This window comes from Nannospalax galili, unplaced genomic scaffold, assembly GCF_000622305.1.
Source record: "Nannospalax galili isolate Female #2095 unplaced genomic scaffold, S.galili_v1.0 scaffold1421, whole genome shotgun sequence".
NCBI classification, from domain to species: domain Eukaryota; kingdom Metazoa; phylum Chordata; class Mammalia; order Rodentia; family Spalacidae; genus Nannospalax; species Nannospalax galili.
In genome coordinates, this window is record NW_008345746.1 from 576,746 (window position 1) to 599,472 (window position 22,727).

The following is a 22,727-nucleotide window of genomic DNA, read 5'->3' on the forward strand; positions in this document are numbered from 1 at the left end:
TAAATGCTGAGAACGGGGCGATGGCTCAGTCAGTAAAGAGCTTCCCCCAGAAACATGAGGACCCGACCACGCCTAGGTTCAGTCCCTAGCACCACGAAAAAGTTGGATGGGATAATAAGGCACGTCTGTAATCCCAATGCTAGGGAGGATTCCTGGGGTTCACTGGCCAGCAAGTCTAGCCCAACTGGCAAGCCCCAGGTCCCAATAAAAGAGCATGCCTCAAAATACAGGCTAGATGGCTCCTGAGGAACGACACCCAAGGTTGACCTCTGGGCTCTATGCATACATATGCACACATGCACACAGGCACAAATGCCAACAAAACGTGCATCATGCAAGGCTGAGTGTTCAGAACAGACACTGTCAGGACACAAGTGAGGCCCCCAAGTCCACACTTCTCTTGATCTCTAACGCAGAAGTGCAAGATGGAGAAACAAGACGTTGCTGAACCATCTCTGCTCCTAGTTTCCACACCAAGGGTGGGCAAACTGCAGCGCGAAGGCCACATCTGGCCCAGATTTTTTTTTTTTTTTTTTTTTTGTCTTTTTGAGACAGGGTCTCTCTGTAGCCCCAGCTGTCCTAGAACTATGTAGACCAGGCTGGCCTTGAACTCACAATGATCTGCCTGCCTCTGCCTCCCAAGTGCAGGGATTAAAGGCGTGCACCACCACGCCCAGCCTAGATGTTTCTGAATAGCTTTCAAGCTGTATTTTTTACATTTTTAAATGGTTAAAAAGCTACCAAATAGGACCCATTTCCTGATTCATGAAAATTATGCAAATCCAGATGTGCTGCCCATGAGTACTTCTGACTGGGTGAGTCCTCAGGATGGTGGCTTCTGTAGTCCACAAAGTCAAACATATTTGTTCTCTGGCTTTTTATAGGATCTGCTCAGAACTGAAGTTCTTGAAACACCCTCATAATCGAGGTGAAGCACCGTCACCTCATGACCACCGACACACACTACCAACTCGCATACCTTGAAGAAGAAGCCGACCCCTGGCTTCTGGTCACCGTCTCCGCCAAGCTCCACCGAGTTATCGTGGCCAGCCACCTCTCCATCCTCATCAGGGGCCTTCAGGTCAGAGAGGTCCACCTCAATGAGGCTGGCCTTGCTCCTCAGTGGCTCTTCCACTGGATTGTGCTCTCTGCCTGGAGTGGTAGAGGAGCCTAGCCCTGCCTCTTTCACATTTGTGTCCAGACCCTCTCTGAAGTTCATGTGTTCAGATACAACATTTGTGTCTTTGGTAGAGGACAGACCAAATGTCCTCTGGTTGCTCTCATCATGGAGTCTGTAACTGTCAAAGAGACACTTCTCAGGGGGCTCCCCACCAGGATCAGAGGGCGTCCGTGGATGGGTGCTTGGGGGTACAGACCGTGGATGTGGGAGTGTCTCCACACTGGGTGTAGGGGTTTTGCTCCGGGAGCAACCCTGCTGTCTGTCTTTTGGAACTTTCAGCTCACCTGGCCTTCCAGGACGTGAGTTCCGGCTCTGGCTAAGCCTCGGGGGTTTGCGGTGGCCAGTTACCCCAGTTGGAGAGAGGGGCTCAACGAAGTGGACTGGGGCCTTTACCTTTTGGTCCTGGCAGTTATTTTTAGCGCCTGGCGCTGGCACCGTTGGGGACTTCATAAGAAGCTGCTCCTGCTGTTGGGAGATCTTCAGGATGGCCTGCTGCAGGGTGCTGATGGTCTCATTCAACTTCTCAATGGACAGGTCACACTCACTCACGTCCACCTCGCCTACACCGTCCTCCAGGAGAGCAGCAGAGATCATTCTGTGCTTCTCTCCATCGTGCAGAGAAGCCGGATCCCGGGGCCTTTGCAGCTGGACAAACGCCACATCCTGAGGCTCATTGGGATCCCTCTGCTCTTCCTTGACAAGGAACCCTTCAGTTTTACAGACGCCATCTTCCAAGTCCTCCCCATTGTGCTGCGTGTACTCCTTCGTGAAGTGCTCAGGCCTCAGCGGCTGGGGGGTACCATCGGCCTTGCCCTTCTTCACCACATGCAGAAAGGCGGCCTTGCCCAGCTTCAGGCGCTGCCGTGCGGAGAGTGCCTCCATTTTCTTCTTCTGCGCTTCGATGGCCCTGCGCTTCTCCTCCAGCTGCATGTGCAGCTGCACCAGCTCGGATGCCAGCAGGCTGGCTGGGTCCTTGCTGTGCCGGCCAGGGCTCTGCTCCCTCTTCTGCCGCCATGTCGTCAGAGGGGCTGGGCAGCTCTCTGATGCATCTGGGGTAGTCTTCTGGGAGCTACTGGTGCTGGACTTGGTCTCACAGCTGTTCAGCCGCTGGAGCTTCCTTTCCGCGAAGCTGGTCATCTTTACACTTCCACTCGCCATGGACATGCTGCTGAGCTGAGAAGTTGTGCTCAGACACGGGCTTGAACGGCCACTGGCATCATCCTTGTCTTCGTGTTCCTTTACCTTCAGATCTTCCTGGAGTTTGGCAGATTCTTCCTCACCAGCATATCTGGGGATAACCACAGAATGGTCCTCACCAGCGAAATCCTGCTCCACATCCTCCACGTCCACCACATCAGAGTCAGAGTCTTGCCTCAGGATGGTCCAGGGTTCTGAATCGTGGGAGCTGGGGCTCTGTGAACCAACATACCACCTCCCCTCATCTTCCTCAGCCCTGCCAACATGAAGGAAGAAGCCATCGGCAGCCTGCCGCTGAGGTAACAGATCAAATCTGCCCACAGCCAGAGGCCCTTCTTCTCCTGGGGCGTCTGCTGACTGAGATCCCGCCTCTGCAGGGTCAATGCTCGCAGCAAATTCTGAACAAGGAATGGGGGTGAAAGTCCTATTCAAGTCGCGATCGCCATGGCTGCTGGTCACTTTCTTCCTTACGAGAGGCTGGGGGCCCTCGCTAGGCCGCTTGGAAGTGACTGTCCTTGCTCTTCCTTCTCCACGCTCATCTTCCTTAGTGACCGTTTGCTTCTCTTTGGCTGGTCGAAGTACCGCTGGCATCAGGGGCTCCAAGAAAAAACTATCAGGTTTACTCTCCAAGGTGTCCCCCTGTCTCTGGGGAGACCTGACACTTGCTGCCAGGCCGGGAGTCCGAGGTGAGGTTCTGGGGCCCTCTGGGGAATGAGGAGACACATCTGTCCTGATGATGGCCACGAGCTCTTCCTCTTCGTCCTCGATGTTGACGTTGCTCAGGAGGCTTTTTCCATTGGTCTTTCCAGCTACAGGGTGAGGCTGGTTCTGTGGGGTCAGGTGGACGACATTAGACGCCAAGCTGTCTTTGCTGATAGAGCGGGCCAAGCTGACACTGTCACCAGAGCTGGGGTCCACATCACAACTTGCAGCATGATGGAGAGCAAAGGGTGTTGGCTGGGACACAGGCCTGAAACATGGAGGAGAAACCCAAAATACAAGAGCCTGAAGGGGGGATCTAGGTATGAAGAAGAACTCTGTTCTTCCACTCAGGAGGCTTACATAAACACTGCAGGACAGAAGAGTGTCAGAGGCCACTTCAGAGGAAGGATTCTCAAACACTCTGGCTCCAGTATTTCTTTACAAACCCTTAAAAGTAACCAAGGTCCCAAAGAGCCTTCATGCACATACTACAAATGAAAGCTAAGACACGTTTTAGACTCTCAATAAAAATAACAGTAGCAAGCTCGTTACAGGAAAAAAAAAAAATTCTTGTATTTTTTTAAAACAAAGTGTCTAGGGCTAGAGAGCTGGCGCAGCTGTTAAAGGCTCAGGCTCACAACCATAAAACAAAGTGCCTATATGGTAGGGTGGCACTGTTTTACTTTTAAGATCTGTGATCTGGAAGGGCCCTCTCTCTGCTGGGACACCACACATCACACAGCCACTGGGAAAGTACACAGTGCTCATGGGCGAGGAGGTGCACAGAAACAAGCAGGTGTGTGCAGGCACTGCTGTGCAAACACCGACTGTCAACTTCTTGAAGGGGCTCAGTGGCTCTTCCGGAGTCCGTGGACCATATCTAGAGAGCCACTACTTTCGTCTAGTAAGCACCAAGCAGGATTTCATGATGTGGATCACATTTGGAGAAGCACTACTTTAGTCCAATAAGCACCAAACAGGAAGATTTTGTGAATGTGACCCACCTGCTCTTTTTATCTGGCCACGCTACCACTGCACCTCGTGGCTGACCATCAACTCGGGTTAAGGAGTTAGATCGATGTCGCTGATCTGTAGTTTGGAGAAAATAAGCACATTCAATATTAAGAAACCAATTTTGTGACATTTGGAGTTATTTCAATGTAATAACCATTTCTCCAGATAATGGATCCTAACTACAGTGGTTGGTTTTTGTCAACTTGACACAAACTGCAATCACCTGGGAAGAAAGTCACATTCCTCCATGGTCTGTGCTTCAGTTCCTGCCTCCAGGTTCCTGCCCTGACTTCCATGAGTGATGGAGTGTGACCTTGGTGTTATAAGACAAAATACACCCTTTCCGCTCCTCTCCCAAGTTGCTTTTAGTCAGTGTTTTATCACAGCAACAGAAACCAAACTAGAACACTAACCCAGTCCACAAAACCCACTCAAGGAAGCAGATAATCAGAATGGTACCATTTCCAGTGGCTCTAACGATGTGTGAAGTGTGCATAAGGTAACCAGTGCAGAGCATGGCACACTTGGGGACACCTGACATTCTGTGCATGTTGCATGGATTTTTAAGATCTGAATGACATTTTCACAAGACTAAATTTTCAGCTGTGTCACTGCAAAGCTCTGTTATTCCTAACTAAAATGAATACCTTAGAATAAGATTGTCCAATTTTGAGAAATATTATTTTACTAAACCATGAAAAGAAAAAGCAATGACAGGCCGACAGAAGGGAACCAGGTTCTCACCGGGGGTATCCTCCGCCTGCGCTGCTTTCTGCTGTTTCTGCCTCAGAGGCAACAAAGGATGGGCTGGGCTGAAGGTGGAAGCTCCTTTCCCACTAATAGAAATGAAGTCAGAGAAGATCATGAGCGTGTCAGACTTCAAGTTCAAAAGCAAAGGCAGAGGCTGGCAGGATGGCTCAGTGCGTAAGGGCACTTGCTGCCAAGACTGACAACCTGAGTTCCATCCTCAAGTCCCATATGGTGGAAGGAGAGAGAACCAATTCCTTCAAGTTATTCTCAAACTTCTACATGGGCACTGTGGCTTGTATGGGTGTACATATATATACACGTGTACAACACATAAAGTAGTATAAGAAAAAGCAAAAAGCAACAAAGACCACTATGAACTCATAACCAGTCACGAGCTATCAACAGGGTCTCTGGGGAAATTCCTTCCCTAAAGCTGAACCAGAAGAAAACCAACAAGAGCTTTAAACTTAAGATAAAAATTACAAAATTGGGGGCTGGAGAGATGGCTCAGCAGTTAAGGACACTGGTTGTTTTTGCAGAAGACTGGGTTTGAATCCCAGCACCCACATGGCAGCTAACAACTGTTTATAACTCCAGTTCCAGGAGATCCGATGGCCTCTTCTGTCCTCACAGGCATTGCACAACATGGGTGCACTTACCTACGTGCAGGCAATATACTCATACACATAAAATAAAAATAATATATATATATATATATTCTAATTCCAAATTTGGGCTGGGGAGATGATTCAGTTGGTACAGTGCTTGCCATTCAAGCATGAGGACCCAAGTCCAATTGCCAGGGCCTTGTGAGAAAGCCAGGCACTACGACACAGGTCTGTAATCCTAGCACAGGGAGGGAGGCTAGTGGGCCAGCCACACTAGTCAAATTGGCAAGCTCTGGGTTCAGTGAGAGACCCTATCTCAAAAAATAAAGTAGTGATTGAGGAAGACACCCAACATCAACTTCTGGCCTCCACACATAGCACCCACACATGTATGCACATGAACATCCACAAATCCCAAAGTTACAAACAAGGAATGTACAAACTTCTGGTTGTAGTGCATGACAAAAATCTCAAATGAACTCTGCAGAGGGGACCAGCAAGAGGTGTGGGGGTAAGAAGAATGCATGACAGCTGTAAATGGGGGGTGCCCAGTCTTGTGTAGAGAAACCTCTATCCTATGCTCTGTTAAAAATAATAATAAATAAAATATTAAAAAAGAACAATGCAGGGGCTGGAGAGATGGCTCAGCGGTTAAGAACACTGGTTGTTCTTGCTGAAGACCCGGGTTCAAATCCCAGCACCCACATGGCAGCTAACAAGTGTTCGTAACTCCAGTCCCAGGGGATCTGACAGCCTCTTCTGACCTCTGCGGGCATTGCACGACATGGGTGCACTCACCTACATGCAGGCAATACACGCATACACAAAAAATAAAAAATAAAAAAATAAAAAAAAACAATGCATGGTATGTGCATGAAAATGTCACACTGAAACTCATTTTTTTGTATGCTAACCAAAAACTTAACTTTTTAAAAAAAACCAGATGACTCTACCACATCAAACCAACTTTGAAAATGCTCAGTGTCCTCAGCACGAGCCTCACATAGAAAAGCGGGGCACGCCCTCAAAGCTGAGGTATAGACTCATGCATTCTTAGACAACAATACAGCAAAACAACAGCAGTCTAAAAAAGAGCAGTCATGGGTGCAGCTGGGAGTGCGCCTGCTCACGAGATCAACAGGTGCAGAACAGACACCGGCTAGCGAGCACTGCTCAGTGCAGTTGCAGCAGCCCAGCGCCCCTGCCCATGGTTGTGAGCACCAGCTCCCTGACAGGAAGCATGCTCACACTGTAGGGCACCTATTTTGCTATTTCACTTTTGAGAGAACCTGGCCAGAGGGACAGTAATAAGGTGTGGGCAGGACTCACAGGGGCATCTGGCACCTGGGCTGTAACTATCATGCTTGGGTCCAAAGCAACAAAGATAGTGGCAGGTCACTTAGAGTCAGAAGAGTGACACAAAGAAGGGAAGAGGGACAAAAGGGAGAGAGCAATGCAGAAAGGGTAATGGACACAGAGGCTGCCTGGGCAGAGGGGACCCTCCACAGGGCACAGCAAAAATTATAAACGTCCAGCTGCCCTCACACCAATGAAATCAACTAGAGCAGAACTGCAACATGAAGTACTGCGTGACTATGCCAGGGAAGAGACTCTATTTTATTTATTTTTATTTTTTGGCCTTTTTGAGACAGGGTCTCCCTGTAGCCCCAGCTGGTCTGGAACTCGCTATGTAGACCAGGCTGGCCTCAAACTCACAGAGATCCTCCTGCCTCTGCCTCCCAAGTGCTGGGACTACAAAGATGTGTGCCACCACGCAAGGAGATATTCTAATCCTAAGAAAATTCTCAGCCACTGTGAGGTGGAAAGGGTCACTGGGCAGTGCACAAGATACCAATACCGCCTGCCTTAACAGCGTCCATGCATGCGCGCGCACATGCGTGCACACACACACATCCGCATACACTGGCTGTGACCACAAAGAGGCAAGGACTAGAGCAAGTGCAAGGGCTAAAGCAAATACGCCTGGTCCCCTCCCAGGGTGCCGCGTGGCTGTGTAACTCTGCCTGTGAAGTGCTATCACCACCCAGCCACTGTCCACATCTGTGGCCTCTGAGCCACCACACAGCTTTCCACCTCTGCTTCAGGCAGTGCAGTTCAGTGCAGTTCAGCGGGTCTCAGCCCTTACACACATACCCAGCACCTAGGGCCCTGACCACATTCCTCCTGGCCAACACTCCAGCACCATTACTATCAACCTGAGAAAACTTAGGTTCTTTATCGCGTGCCTGCTTGTGAACCACATGTGCTATTCAAAACCACTGAGAGCTGCTTTAATTGTAAATCCCAACACAACCTCCACATTTCACAAACATACCTCCATTTTAAAATATTCTCCAAGCTGGGGCAGCACAGCCCTCTTCCCCCCACATAAGAGGCTAAAACTTACTCCAAGAGGAGCCCCTCACCCTTATCCCAGAGGCCCACTCATCTGGTAGCAGTCAACTAACCTGGATCCAATTAGTCAAATTTTAGGTCCTAATGACAAAAATCAGTTCTTAAAACACACTCTTTTTTTTGGGGGGGGGGGAGTGAGTTTGAGACAGGATCTCATCACGTAGCCCTGGCTGACCTAGAACTTGCTATGTAGATCAGGCAGGCCTCCAACTCACAAGAGATCTGCTGTCTCTGCCTCCTGATAGTAAAGGAGTGGGTCACACTTGGTCTCAAAACAGTCTTGACCAGCTCCACTTGGTGTCTTATCATAACTGAATTCCCTGCTCACTGTCGCAGTGAAGGAAGCAGTGCTGCATATGGACAAGCTCTGTGAGTGAGCACCAAGAGCCCCTAAAACGCACAGCACTTCATGTCAGTCTATCAGACTCCATTTCAAAGCAAACACGAACTGCTACTTCAGCTCCCCTACTCATTACATTATTTTTGAAACTGTCATTCACTGTGAGGAGACAAGGTGGAATCTTTTTTTCTGTAAACAATACTACAATTTGGTGCACATGCTTTAAAAGAACCTTGACTATGGACCTGAGGGGCCCACAGCATTCCTAGCCTCCAGAGAGGAGACTGAGTGACCGAGAGGCATGCAAGAGAAGCCACCAGAAGTTACTCTATTATCATTTTAAGAGAGAGTTTCAATACTTCAGGCTTCGTGAAAAGGGAAACAAGGTGTCAAATAAATTCTCAAAGCAGAGTGACCGACTTACAGACACTCAGGCTCTTCCGAGTGCAGGTGGTACCGATGCCCACCTTCAGCCAGGGGCTGGGTCAGGGGTGGCAGGTCAGCAGGGCTCATGGCAGCAGGGCTACCCAGGAAGCTGCGTTTGGTTGCGTTGGAGATTGGGACAAGAGGCCGGCTGCTCCTCTGCTGTAACACTGCTTTAGCTGCAGAAACAGCATTGTACAGAAACACTCATATTATTTATAGTTATTGTGCCAGCAAGAAACAGAGAGAACTTGCAGCTCACAAACACAAGAACTCAACTTTTACTTTAGAAAAAAAACTCCCTAAAATTAAGTTTGACAGGTGAGTCCCTAGGTTTGAGCCTATCTCAAAGAAAGAAAAAAGAAAAAGATTGTTCTAAATATCTTATCAAATTTAAAAACATAACACAGACCACATCATGAACAAACAGAAGGTAAGCCTGGGTTTCAGGTCTGCCCTAGGCACTGACAACAGCTCAGCTTGGCCCCATGGCTGGGTGGGCAGCATCAACCCTTGGGCGCTCCAAGAAAATGGCTATGATCACATAGCTGTCACTCACCATCCTTCAGCTCCTGAACATCTCGAGGCTGAACAAAATCTGGTTTAACGTTCTCAAACCACCAGAAGAGCTCGGCAATAAAAACCATAACATTCGGCTGAAACAGAAAGCACACCCAGGCAGAGTGAGCACCTGCTCCCAGGCAGCTGGTGTTAAGCTCATGTCTGATGGCAGCTTTACCTTCAGCACCAGCGGAGCATACAGCATGTCCTCCAGGGTGAGGTAGAAGCACTTGTTCAGGTGCTCATTGGAAAACTCCCTCAGAAGCCGGATGTTATACAAGCTGTCCGCCATCGACGGCACCTCCTTCAGGCATATATCTAGTAGACAGACAGGTAATTTGTTTATGACATGCGTGTTCTTCTTCACAAGAGTGGGCGGATGGATAGATAATTCTGAACTGAAACTTATTTACATGAAATGGTGGTAAAGTATTGAGATTTTAAGATACAGTAAGTTTGACAAGTGACATTAAACATAGAAAAAATGGGGAAATATCAGAATCTGCACTTAAGGGTTAAACATCCAAATATTGTAACAAATCACATGACTTTGGGGGGGGTGTCTTTTTGAGACAGGGTCTCCCCATAGCCTCAGCTGGCCCGGAACTCACTATGCAGACCAGGCTGGCCTTGAACTCACAGAGATCCGCCTGTCTCTGCCTCCCGAGTGCTGGGATTAAAGGCCTGCCCCACCACACCTGGCTACAAATCACGTGACACTTAAAAAAGTTTTATTTTTATTTATGTGTATAAGTGTACTGCCTGCATGTATGTAAGTGCACCCAGGTTGTTCAGTGCCCACAGAGGTCAGAAGAGGGAGTTGGATCCCCTGGAACTGGAGTTCGAATGGTTGTTAGCCACCATGTGGGTGTGGGATTTGAATCTGGATCCTCTGCAAGAGCAGCCAGTGCTCTTAACCACTGAGCCATCTCTCCAGAAGGACAGAAGATGACAGGATGAACAATGGCAGTCACCTTTTAGGAATGTTTGACTTTCTGGGCCGGCAAGATGGCTCAATGGTCCTGGGTTCTATCCCCAGTACCAAAATAATAAAAAATTTCAAGATCTCAAATGTGGGGTTGGAGAGCCGGCTCAGGGGTTAAGGGGTTAAGAGCACTGGCTGCTCTTGCAGAGGATATGAGCTCAGTTCCCAGCAACCATATGGCGGCTCATAACTGCCCTCCAGTTCTAGTTCCACCCTTTTCCGGCCTCCTTGGGCATTGCATGCATGGGTGCACTTAATGTATGAAAGTGAAACACACATACACATAAAATTTTTAAAAAAAATTAAGATCTCAAATGTTGCTTTTTCAATCTATGTCATTAGTTCAATAGGGTATGTCTGTCTCATGTGGGGTGAAATGTCTCTCTGGGCTATGAGGCCCTTTAACACAGAGCTTCCCACTGAACATCTCTGCTGGGGTTGTATGCTGTTCTCCTGCTCCATGTGACTATCTCAAGTCAAAGCCACTGTTCCACCCATTGTAGAGTTAAACAAAATGTAGTATTAGCAGAACAAATGCCCCACATTCTTTTTTTTTTTTTTTTTTCCGGTCTTTTTGAGACAGGGTCTCCCTGTAGCCCCAGCTGTCCTGGAACTCACTATGTAGACCAGGGTGGCCTTGAACTCACAGAGATCCACCTGCCTCTGCCTCCTAAGTGCTGGGACTACAGGCGTGCGCCACCATGCCCAGGTCAAGTGCCCCACATTTTTATTCTTCAAAATTAACTCGGCTGAAATCTGTGAGAACTTAGGCAACAAAAACAATGAAAGAAATGAATCTAACCCACAAAATAGACTTAGACCGATGAGGCGGTAATGAAAGTTCAACTCATGAATCAACAAACAAAGAGGCTGGCTCCTGACGTAGACTGCCAACTAGGAAACAGTGAAGAGGAATGAGGCTGGAGGCGCCCCCTGTGGTAGTAGATGAGAAGACGCTCAGAGTCCAAAGTTCTTCCCACAAAGGAGTGAGCTAATTATGACGCAAACTCACTGTCTACAGGGATAAGACCAGTAGACACTGCCTCACACTGTACCAAGAGCACAGTGAGCATGGACTCGGACACTGTCATGTACCCAGGGTAGAATGCAGAAGCAGACACGCTACAGGCGAACAGTGGACCAACTCCATAGCCTGAAAAGTCAGAAAGGCAGAGCTGGGCTCTGAGTCTGGCCTGAAGGAAGCTGCCAGGAGGACTGACAGCCAGAGACAATGGGTACAAAGTGAAAAGATGTCACTAGGATAAGTGACACAGCCTGGGCAAGGCCTCAGGACCTTCCCTGCCACGCAGCACGCCCTCGATGCTCCCTGAGCTACTTGGAGGACAAAGGTGAGAAAACACCGCCATCAGGAAGTCTAGGTTTTAAAAGTACAGAAGTTCTTGCGCCATCTGCTGAAAACCAAATTAACCCAAAACAAAATGTGACAACTTTGCTCTCGGGCTCTTACGCATCCACATGAATTTCTGTGTTGCCTTGTCAATCTCTGTAGAAAGTATTTGTTGGATTGGCAATACACCTACAGAATAGTCAAGAAACTATCATTTTTAGGACACTGACTCTCCACATCTGACAATGTCGTCTCCTCCAAGAACTGCAGAAAAGGTTTTTCCTCACAGTTGTAAACTACTCTTTGCACACTCATCTCATCCTCACAGACTTCTCTTTACACACTCATCTCCCCCTCACAGCCTTTTGCTGGCTTTGCTCCCAGGCTCTCTGTGGTTCTCCCTGGGCTGCGGGACTACATACTGGGCCAATGCTGCGGGCACCCCTGACCAGGGCTCCTGCACTGAGCCTCCTGCCCCAATTTGCTGACAAGGCCCAGGTGTCTTCTCAGATCCACAGCCACCACCAGGTAGAATCACCACTGGCAGACCAGGAACTACACCTACTGAGATAAGTGTAAAGCAGGTGGGGCCATCAGTCTCGTCTTCCAGGCCGTGCAATTCAGTCTGGGTTAACAAGGCTGCCAGCTGTTAACTGTCTTCTGGTGGTCTCTTCCTGGTGTGTCACAGATGGATCCTCTCATCTCTGATACAATTTATAAGCCACAGAAACTGTTGTGGTTTGAAGAGTATCCCCACAGGTGCCAAGAATTTGGACATTCTGTCCTAGCTGGTGGCACTGTTTTGGGAGGTCTAAGGAGGCAGAGCCTCACTGGAGCAGCACGTCACTGGGGGCGGGCTCCGAGAGCTCTTAAGCCTGGTCAGGTTTCTAGTCCTTCCTGCTTGCTGTACCTGCTTGAGGATGTAATCGCTTGGCTTTCTGCTCTTGGCCACCTCTGCTGCCATGTCTCCTCCCCCTCAGCCCCCACGATGGACTCTAATCCTTCTGCAATTGTAAGTCAAATACACTCTCCTTCTATAAGTTGCCTCCTTCAAGAAACACAAAAGTAACCAATACAACTGCCAATTCCTTGAAAATTTGGTAAAATACCCAGCAAAAAGCTCCCCCAAAGTCAGCCCACAAGGATGTACTTCTTGGCTTCTGGGTCCATCAGCCATACAGCTCTGGGCCTCTGGAGTTCCCAGTCTTGGTCCAACAGAAAACTGTCCATGTCACATGAACACATAGCGCACTCAAATATTCTCAGTACTTTTATTTGGTGTTACTAGACCTGCATTTTGTTTTTGCATTCTTTACTTTGCCCTCTTTTCTTGACTAACCTTTCCAGATTATTTTATTTATCATTTTGGTGGTACATGCCTTTAATCCAAGTACTGGGGAGGAAGAGCAGGCAGAGCAATGCAGGTCAGCCTAGTCTATATAACAAATGCCAGGCCAGCTAGGGCTGGACAGTGAGACCCTATCTCCAAACCAACCAACCAACCAACCAACCAACCAAAGGAACAGCTTTGGTTTTTACATATTTTCTTTTTGTAAAATTTAAAATGTCTGTTTTGTTACTTTTTAATTTTTATTTCAATAACAGTCTTTTTTTTTTTTTTTTTTTTTTTTTTTTTTTTTTTATTTTTTTTTAAAAAACAGTTTTTTTTTTTTTTTTTTTTTGGTCTTTTTGAGACAGGGTCTCCCTGTAGCCCCAGCTGGCCTAGACCTTGCTATACAGACCAGGCTGTCCTCAATCTCAGAGAAAGCCTGCCTCTGATAACCAAGAGCTTGGGACTAAAGGCATGTGCCACCCTGCCCAGCAAGATACACTGTCTTTAAAACTGCCACAAAATGATCAAACACCCTATGCAGCCTCTACCCAGCATGGGAGGGTGGGGGAGGACACAAGCTGTCCTGTGTCAGGGGTGGGCTTCGCTGAAGGATCTGCTGCTGTCGGCCAGTTCCCCATTCTGTGTGGCCTGGTTTGTCTGTCTAGTCATGTAGGCCCCCTCAGCGTGCTGCGGCATGACGCTTCAGACTTGGCACTCTCACCCTAGGAGCACTTTCTTGGGTAAAGCTTCTCCAATATCTCCTTTGTTAATTCCCCTACACTGAACGCATGTTTCTAGTTTCCTCCCTAATGACATGGCTTTGCATTTTTGTTATTTTCTGGGAATTTTTTCTTCTCTTCTCTCTCTCTTTTGGGCCTTTTTGAGACAGGGTCTCCCTGTAGCCCCAGGTGGCCTGGAACTCACTATGTAGAACAGGCTGGCCCTGAACTCACAGAGATCTGCCTGCCTCTGTGTCCTGAGTGCTGGGATTACAGATATGTGCCACCACACCTGGCCTTTACTCTGTCTCTTTAGTGGATTCTTACACTTCAGATACCAAATGTGCACTTCTTTAGAGCTCTATGGAACCTAATATGGACCCATCTGTGTGAGTCTTTTCCTTCCTAGCACCTTTCTCAGCTCCTAGGTCTCCACCCTCTTCCTGTTGCATCTTCTGCAACATCTCTGTGGACTGAGTGTTTGTTCAGGTCAGAGGATTTCCTCCAATGTCAGGGGACCCTAGGTCATCCATTCAGTTATAAGGAGGCATTGGGAAGTGGGCTTTGCTGTCAGTGACTAGCTGCTGCCAAACCTCAGCTACTGTGGGTCTTGTCCTTGAGGCCAGTTTCTGCAGAGAAGAAAGAATCCTTCCCCATTTTTGCATATGGAGCAAATCAGCCTCATGGAGCCTAACAAGGGATGGGAAACTTACTAGGACAGATGACTGGATGAAAAAGTTGACACAAAAGCCTTGAGTACAGTCACTTCATCCTTGCGTGCCCCATGCCAAAGCCTGAGACCTCAGCTTCATCAGGCTGTCTCCCTCAAGTGTGCCCAGGGCTCCACCCTCGACGAAAGGGGTGTTACTGGAAACAAAGGTAACACAAGCTTTCACTCCTCTGCAGACCAACTCTCAAAGATACCCCCAGGCACACTGCAGCCGGCCCCTGGCACTTTTCCCTAGCAGCTCTAGGATTCTAGTGAGTGAAATGTCTTGCGTTTCTGGTTTAACCTCCTCTGTGTTTCTATTTTACTTCTTAGCTAGCCAATTTGTTGAGTCTGAACACACCACAGTCACGTCCAAGATGAACCTTAGAAGTCAGCCACTTAATCTACAGACACGACCAGAAAACTACTTTTCACCCTCCCTTCCTTTCTCTAGGATCACATATGTCTATGTCCTTTGTCTAAGTCACAGCAATGAACCTAGGTCATTAATTCCCAAGTTCCTTGCTCTCTGGCATACACACATGATGCAGTATATCTACCCTCAAAGCCCACTTCAGACCATGTCCCCCAAGTTCTGATAAGCTGTTTGTTCACATGCTCAACAATACTTAGCCCGTATCAGTTTGTCCTTAAATGACTGTGGCATTGGTGAACAAAACAGATTACCACATCCCCCCTGCAAATCTTACCTACCAGTTCTGACTTTTTCCACCCATGAAGCATTTACACGCACTGTCCCTGGTCTTTAGGAGTGTGTGGAAAGAAGCTGTGCCCTGTTACTGGTTTCTAACGTTCGGTACTGGTAGGAACAGACGGATGCTTTGGAACCTGGTGTGTTTTCTCTTGTGGCTTTGCCCAAGTTCATTTCTTACAAATACTCATGTATTCTGATCATTTATTTTGTGTGTGTGTGTATGTGTGTGTGTGTAAACATATACACCCACACGTCATGGTACACATGTGGAGGAAGAGGACATCTTGTAGTACATTTTCACCTTCTACCAGTGGGTTCTGGGGGTTCCGCTCAGGTCATCAGGCTTTGTAGAAAGCTCCTTTATCCACTGGGCCATCTCAGCAGTCCTGACCATTTGTCTTACTTTTATTCAGTGTACCACAGTGGCTAAAGCTGACAACTTTGTACGCCAGTCTTCTGCAGCCTTACTAAATTCCTATTTGTCAGCCTCAGTTAAGTTACGTGTGCGGCTCTATCAACGTGTAGTTCCGTCATTTTTTTCAGATCCATTGGATGCTCTGCTACATCCTATGGGCCGTTCACTGCATCAATAAGGATGCCTGCCCCACCTGCTTCCGCCTTAAGACCCCTAAAGGCAGGTGAAAAAGCAGGCTATGCTGAGGAAAGCTGAAGACTGCTAAAGCGCACTTGAGGCAGGGGAGCTAAAGAGGAGGAAAAGCTCAGCGGGCACGGTGCTCATCTGGAATTCCAGAACTCGGGAGGCTAAGGCAGGAGAGGACCACAGGTCTAAGAGCAGTTTCGAATACCTAGTGTTCCAGGTCAGCTTGAGCTACACTGAAAAAGAGGAAAGCAAGAGAGATGGAAATGTCAAAACAGCTGCTACAACTTGGAAGATAAAGGAAAACCCCAGAAATTCAGATGCCACACCCACCCTACCCCCTTCTTAGGACCTTGAGCATTTAAACATTCCAAAGGGTTCTCTTCCAGCCATGTTTTGATCACAGATCTGCTCTGACACCTGTAGGGTCTATGGAGGCACATGTCCCCAGCCAGTTTCTGGAGCTGTTCCCACCAGCAGGACTCTGGAGTTCCCATAGGACCAAAGTTATTAGCACCAGACCATTTTATTTACTTTTCAGTGCTGTAGATGGAACCTGGGGCCACTTGCATGCTAGGCAAGTGCCACATCACTGAGCATATTATATCCCCAGCCAGATTTTATTTTTCGTGGTGCTGGAGATGGAGCCCAAGAACTCAGTATACTAAGCAAATATTCTACCACTGAATTATTTCCCCAGAGTAGAGAGAGAGAGAGAGAGAGAGAGAGAGAGAGAGAGAGAGAGAGAGAGAGAAATATATATATATACAGGTACATTTTTCCTGGGAATGGAACCCAGGGCCTTGTGCATGTTAGGCAAGCATTCTACCACTCAGTAGTAGACTACTTTTGTTTTTTGGTTTTGTTTTTTTTTTTTTAGTCTTTTTGAGACAGGTTCTCCCTATAACCCCAGCTGTCCTGGAACTCACTATGTAGATCAGGCTGGCCTTGATTTCACAGAAATCCGCCTGCCTCTGCCTCCCGAGTGCTGGGATTGAAGGCATGCGCCACCACACCCGGCGTAGACTGCTTTTGACACTGACTGTTCTTCTAGGCTCCCAACATGGGTGAGGTGCCTCTTAGCCTCGCTTCCACTCATTTCCTCTAGTCCCCAGACACACAGGTACTTGAGAAGCCTCCCCACATTTTCCTGGGTGTAAGGCAGAGCTTTTCTGGTCTTTTTCCCGAAAAGATCCTAGTCAGAGGATCAAAGCCAGCTGAATGAGAGGGCGTCCGTGTGTCTCCTCATGGGCTTTGTCTTTCGAGTACCTAAGGCTCTCCTTTTCTTTTAAGTCACCTCTGTGTCCACAAAAAAAACCCTTATCATCTGCACTTCTGTGCCTGCAGCAAATGCAATACCAGCCCAGATTATCCGGGACTTGGGTCTGAAATGACAATGCAGTATGGGCACTAACCAGGTCCCTGGCCCTCGACCTGCCCACTCCAGACAAGCAGGGACTTAGGAAGCTGAGCTACTGAAAACTCATGCTCCCACAGCACCTTGGCAGGTGCCTGTGCTGCCCTTCACAGTTACTTTTTCCCTCCCTGCTGCAGGTCACAAGCACCTAGCGAGGCGTGGTGGCAGGAGAACAGCACACCAGGCACATGACAGGGATTCAGAAATGCTGTGATTGGACTAAGCCTAGAATTGATTTTCACATGCCTAAAATAAGGTTCTAAAAAGTTGTTTTGTTTTTTGAGACAGGGTCTTACTATATAGTTCAGGAAAATTTGAAACACTTCATCCTGCCCAGGCTGATCTTAAAGTCATTTCCTCCTAACTTAGTCTCCCATGTGTGTGCCTGGCTTACATTGGCTTAAGTTCTAGAGATGTTTCAATATGGAAGGATTTTCAAGCCACCCCCCCACCACTGAAATACAGGAAAAGTCACAAAACACATGGACATATCACCCACATACTCTTAATGGGCAATGTTTACATCAGATAAAATGTAGGCTGCATGTAAGCACTCAACCTCACAGCACTCCAGGTGTGTGCTGGGATCCCAACTCAGCGGGCTCCACGCTGCTTTCTTAGGTTTTCTTAGTATTTGAATATTAAATGCACTGTTCCCTTTTGGGGCTGTCGGGGGATGCGATCTCCACTCACCATCCAGTTTCATCTGCTCTGGGCAGTAATAGTGAACCACTGCTAAAAGAGCAGCGCCATCACTGCCGTCTCTCATCAAGTCCTCCAACAACGGGAAGTAAGGTGACTGCCTAGCGGAAAGGTGCTCTCGCCGATAGCGGACCTGCAGTTGATAAAAGGAAAACGGTCTCTGCGTGTGAGGTCGCTTCACCTTGTGTATGTCACAGGCACACTGCTAGAGCAAGAATTTACACAAAGCTAGAGCCACGTGAAGTCAACAGTGATGGCCTGGAAAAGTTCAGACTGTGGCTGATGTCCCCTCCCAGAACACACGTCAGATCCAAGGATCTGGCCCTTGGCTACACTGAATCGCAAAGATCCACTGCTAATGCTACCAGGGCCAGTCTAACTCTGAACTGACTCTGGCAGCAGGCACACATGGGAGGAGGCGGAACACACATCTATACTACCACGAGCAGACACTCCACACCAATGAGAAACAAGTTAAATGTGAGCACCCAGAAGCCTGGAGGACCCCAAGCTACAGCCACTTTTCCGAGTATTATCAACATTCACACTGGCCATTAAGAAAAATACAAAACGGCATTAATAGTTTGAGAAATTTCAGAAACCAGGTTAAACAAAGTTTCTCACACTACTAGGCCAGCCACTATGAAATACAAATGAAGCATTAGGACACTAAACCCATAGGTGCTCAGAGACAAAAGCCAGGCCGAGGCTTCCTTATTCCACACGTGAGGAAGCTACCTGTTGTCTTCTAAGCACCATAGCCATGGCTCTGTGTTCACAGTCAGCAGGCGCTTTACCAGAGCAGAGGCTTCTCAGCATACCAGCTGCTCCCAAGAGCTGCAGCACCCTGCTCTTTCCTGCAACAGCACCCCACGGCAGGATGCCCACCAGCCACATTTTCTCCAGAGAGGAAGATACATGATAGAAACTAGGAAGAGGGCCAGTGCCTAACTATAATGACTACCAGTTTCTGAGAGTTCTACAGGTGAGTCAAAGATCATCTCAGAAATCCAGAACTTCGAGTTATTATCTCTGAAAGTATGTGGCAAAAAAAAAAAAAAAAAAAAAAAAAAAAAAAAAAAAAAAAGTCTGATTATAACAAATTCTTTCAGATTTAGCAATAAGGCTTGTTTTATGTTCATAGCATGTTCCAACACACATTTTAACTTGTTTCTCAGAGCCCAAGGCATGTGCTACCACAGGTCACCCGCCTCATACTATACCACACGTGCAAAGTCCACAGGTTCCAGCATGCAGTACATCACAGCATGCGCCAGGCCAGGCTTCCACAGAGACAGCAGATAAGGAATGAGCAGGCATGCAGTAAAGCAAATGGTTTCTTGAGTAAGGACGGATGGCGTGGGTAAAATCAGGCTGATGAACTACAGGGCCTGGGGGCTCACATGACTGCCTTGCTCATCCACATCTTCAAACCTCTAGCTGTGAAGCATTCAAATACAACCTGCAACCTCTCAATCTTTACCACACTTTTTCTTCTTACTGCAACCTCTCAATCTTTACCAAACTTTTTCTTCTTACCCTATTCACTGAAAACCATGGTAGGACAGCTACAGACTCTCCAATAAAGGGCAGTTAAGGGACATTACTCTTTGTCACATGTCTTTGTTTCTGTGAAACTCATCTGAAACCACACCTCCAGGAGAGCTGTGAACCTTGCCTTGGTCATATTCAGCACTCGAGAATTAAGAGACATATAAACACTCATCAAGCAAGCTTTCCTTCTCATTCTCACTAAGACACTGGGAGGAGAAAGGCGGCCTGGCAGCAGCAAGCACAGGATTTCATGGGTCCTTTGCGGCCGACAGCCATGGGGCTGCAGGAGGGAACTCAAAGGAAACTTGGGTCAAATGATGAAGTTATAGGACCCAGGCAATCAGAGACACATACAAAATCATATGCAAAGAGACTCTGACCAAAAGTTCTTATGAAAAGGCACCACTTGGCATCGGGTATCTCCTTGGAGGGACAGTGACAAACTGATTCACTTCCAGAATGAGCCACCAGGTGGGGCACAGCTGGAATTACCAAACCAAATCCCTGTTTGTAAGCTTCCTTTTAATATTTTTAATGTATATGAAATGAATGTATTGTCCGCATGTATGTAAGTGCGCCTGTGTTGTGCAATACCTGCTAAGGTCAGAGGAAGGCATCTGATTTCCCCACAGCTGTTGTTATAGATGCGACACTGGTACTGGGAACTAAACCCAGGTCCTCTACAAGAGCAGTGCTCTTAACAGCTGAGCCATTTCTCCAGCCCTGATATTTGAAAATTCACACGTAATTCAGAAGCCCTGCATCTGAACTAACCTAACTCAGACTCTCTGAATCAGAGTTGACCTCATGTAGGCCCAATGATGGCTTCAAGGAAGACACAGGACTGGAAGCACCAGCCCTCTCTGCATTCCACCTGCACCCTGGGCGGACACCTTCCCAACACCACAGCTCAGCACATGGGTACTAAGCAAGGTCTTGGTAGAAGCCACCACTTTAGGCAAGTAACAACAGAAAGAAAAAGGCTAAAGAGTGACCCTTAAGAAGTGGCCCCTGTCTCTAGGTCCCAGTCAGTCCTCCTGGTGTCTACTAGAAAAGAGAGTGTGCTCTGTCAGCTATGCTACGCTGGTCACTTACACAGAAGACACTAAGAACCTGGGCAAAATGAACATAGCCTTCCAGAGTGCCACATTCTAAAGCCCGCTCAGTTCCTGGCAGAGAAGGGTTAACACAATCCCCAGGTGGATGTTTAAACAAGCAGACAAAACCCAGTCTTGGGTGCGAGCAATTTTAATGGAAGCGCATGATGGCAACAAGATGGCTCTGCAGATGGCGGCTGGTGGCCTGGGTCACTTACGGGCACTAACTTCCAATACCACTTGGAGGGAGACTGCTCAGGAAGCGGGAAGGAAGGTGGAGAGGAATGTCAGCACAGCAGGTTCCGGTGTGGCCATGACACACAGCAGAGGTGGAGACAGCCTCTGGTAAACAAAGGCTTCCTAGTGTGCATGACCTCAGCACATAACACCATCAGGCAGTTCAACTGCAAGGTGACTTATCCCTCCACAACAGTAGCAAAGAACAGTTCTGAACTTTGAGAAAGTTGGGGGACCAAGGCTAGAAATCCACTCCAACTCCAAAGGGCTTGCCTGTGCCCATGGGTGTCTGCTAAGGGTTAGGGAGACACTCAGCATAGGTGTAATCTGCCACCAACCCAACTGACTAGAACTGGCCAGTATATGGAGAGAAGCCACAAGGGGAGAGGCACGTGCGCCCTGGCAGGGACACTGTGTCCACAGTTGGGTGGCATCCTGTGTATACTTCACAGAGTGGACTTAGTGACACATGGGCTTGAGCAAAAGAGAAAATGGCCAGGGAGGAGGCCAGAGCCAGAACACAGAGCACACCTATCTGTGTCCAAGGCGTACATTTTCTACTGGCTCCGGACACAGGGCTTCAGATACCCACCAGCCTTGCAATGCCTCATAGGCCATTTCAGGGATCAAGAAAGGCACAGCTACTACACGCAACTTCTACCCCTTTCCTGGCTCAGAAGTTCACCCCCAGCTGCTACGTTTGTACCATGACTGAACTTCCCAATTCCTCCCAGCACACCCTCAACCCCTACTGTTCCACAAACCACAAACACGGAGGAGAGGGGGCAGCAAGGGATGGAAGACAGATTGCCCAGGGTCATCCTTACTATGTCATTGAGAATCAGCCACCAGGAGAATTCAAGGGGCTGACTTGTTTTGGGTGATATATTAAAAATACAGAAGAGCGGGTAGTAATAGATAATTCTGTGAAACTATGACCACACAGTGCATTCCAGAGAAGTGAAATCTAGCCTTTACCTTTTGATGGGCTGGACTTTCCAGGAGCTGTTGCTTTAACTTAACTTCTTTCTCTGTTATCTCTCTCATTTTAAGATTTACCTAAGGTGAAAGAAAACATGTTAGGAAGGCCAGTGCTCTTCCATCATCCTCTGCACCTCCATTTATCTAGCAGACCCCACATAACCTGCTGTCAACTCCTGAAACACAGGTGTCATCAGGCCAATTACACAGATGCAGAAATAGATGGGCTCTATGTGGCCCAAGACTTGTCAGACTGTCTCTGCCAGGAAACCACTGCAACCTCCCTCACCGTGTGGTAGAATCATGAAGGCCAGCAGCAATCATACACCACAGGATCCCATGCACCCTGCACACATTTGCCAACACTGTCAGCAAGCATGGCATACAGCAGGCTGGCTGATACAACCATTGAGAACCTACCTCATCTTAGGTCACACCTCCTTTGACCACACCAAACCAACACAAAATAAAATTCAGCTATAAAACCTGAGCTACACACACTTTAAAAACCAGAAATTTAAGTGTCCTCCCCATGAATTTATTAACTCAAGATAATATCAAATTTGTATTTATGGGCTAGTCACAGACAATTCAGTGGGTAAAGTACTTGCCATGTAGGCCTGGTGACCCAATTTGAGTCCTTGGAACCCATATAAAGATGGAAGGAGAGCCAGGCGTGGTGGCGCATGCCTTTAATCCCAGCACTTGGGAGGCAGAAGCAGGCAGATCTCTGTGAGTTCGAGGCCAGCTTGGTCTACATAGTGAGTTCCAGGACAGCTGGGACTACAAGGAGACCCTGTCTCAAAAAGAAGAAGAAAAAAAAAAGATGGAAGGAAAGGACCAACTTCCACAGAGCTGCCCCGACTTCAACACTCCCAGGGTCACACGTGTACCTGCACACACACATATACACACATATTTTTTAAAATATTTTATTTTACGTATGTGTATTGCCTGCATGTAAGCAAGTACACCCGTGTTGTGCAATGCCCACAGAGGTCAGAAGCGGCTGTCAGATCCCCTGGAACTGGAGTTACAGACAGTTGTCAGCTGCTGTGAGGGTGCTGGGATCCGAACCTGGGTCTTCTGCAAGAACAACCAGTGTTCTGCACCACTGAGCCATCTCTTCAGCACCCAAAAGT

At 47.9% G+C, this 22,727-nt stretch overlaps 1 protein-coding gene across 4 annotated transcripts in view; it reads right to left on the reverse strand.

The window, feature by feature from the left end:
• Positions 1 to 22,727, reverse strand: part of Camsap1 (calmodulin regulated spectrin associated protein 1) — a 68,768-nt gene that overhangs the window by 9,867 nt on the left and 36,174 nt on the right. For 2 of the 4 annotated variants that reach the window (XM_008841932.3, XM_029567718.1), the window contains 9 exons: positions 21,583 to 21,663; positions 20,586 to 20,618; positions 17,708 to 17,849; positions 9,369 to 9,508; positions 9,189 to 9,285; positions 8,631 to 8,808; positions 4,838 to 4,929; positions 4,084 to 4,168; positions 980 to 3,347 (listed from right to left, as the gene is read on the reverse strand). In XM_008841932.3, the coding sequence (XP_008840154.1) occupies positions 980 to 3,347; positions 4,084 to 4,168; positions 4,838 to 4,929; positions 8,631 to 8,808; positions 9,189 to 9,285; positions 9,369 to 9,508; positions 17,708 to 17,849; positions 20,586 to 20,618; positions 21,583 to 21,663 (3,216 nt within the window). The remainder of the gene's footprint in view (positions 1 to 979; positions 3,348 to 4,083; positions 4,169 to 4,837; positions 4,930 to 8,630; positions 8,809 to 9,188; positions 9,286 to 9,368; positions 9,509 to 17,707; positions 17,850 to 20,585; positions 20,619 to 21,582; positions 21,664 to 22,727) is intronic. The other 2 variants (XM_008841931.3, XM_029567719.1) reach the window with 2 other exon arrangements.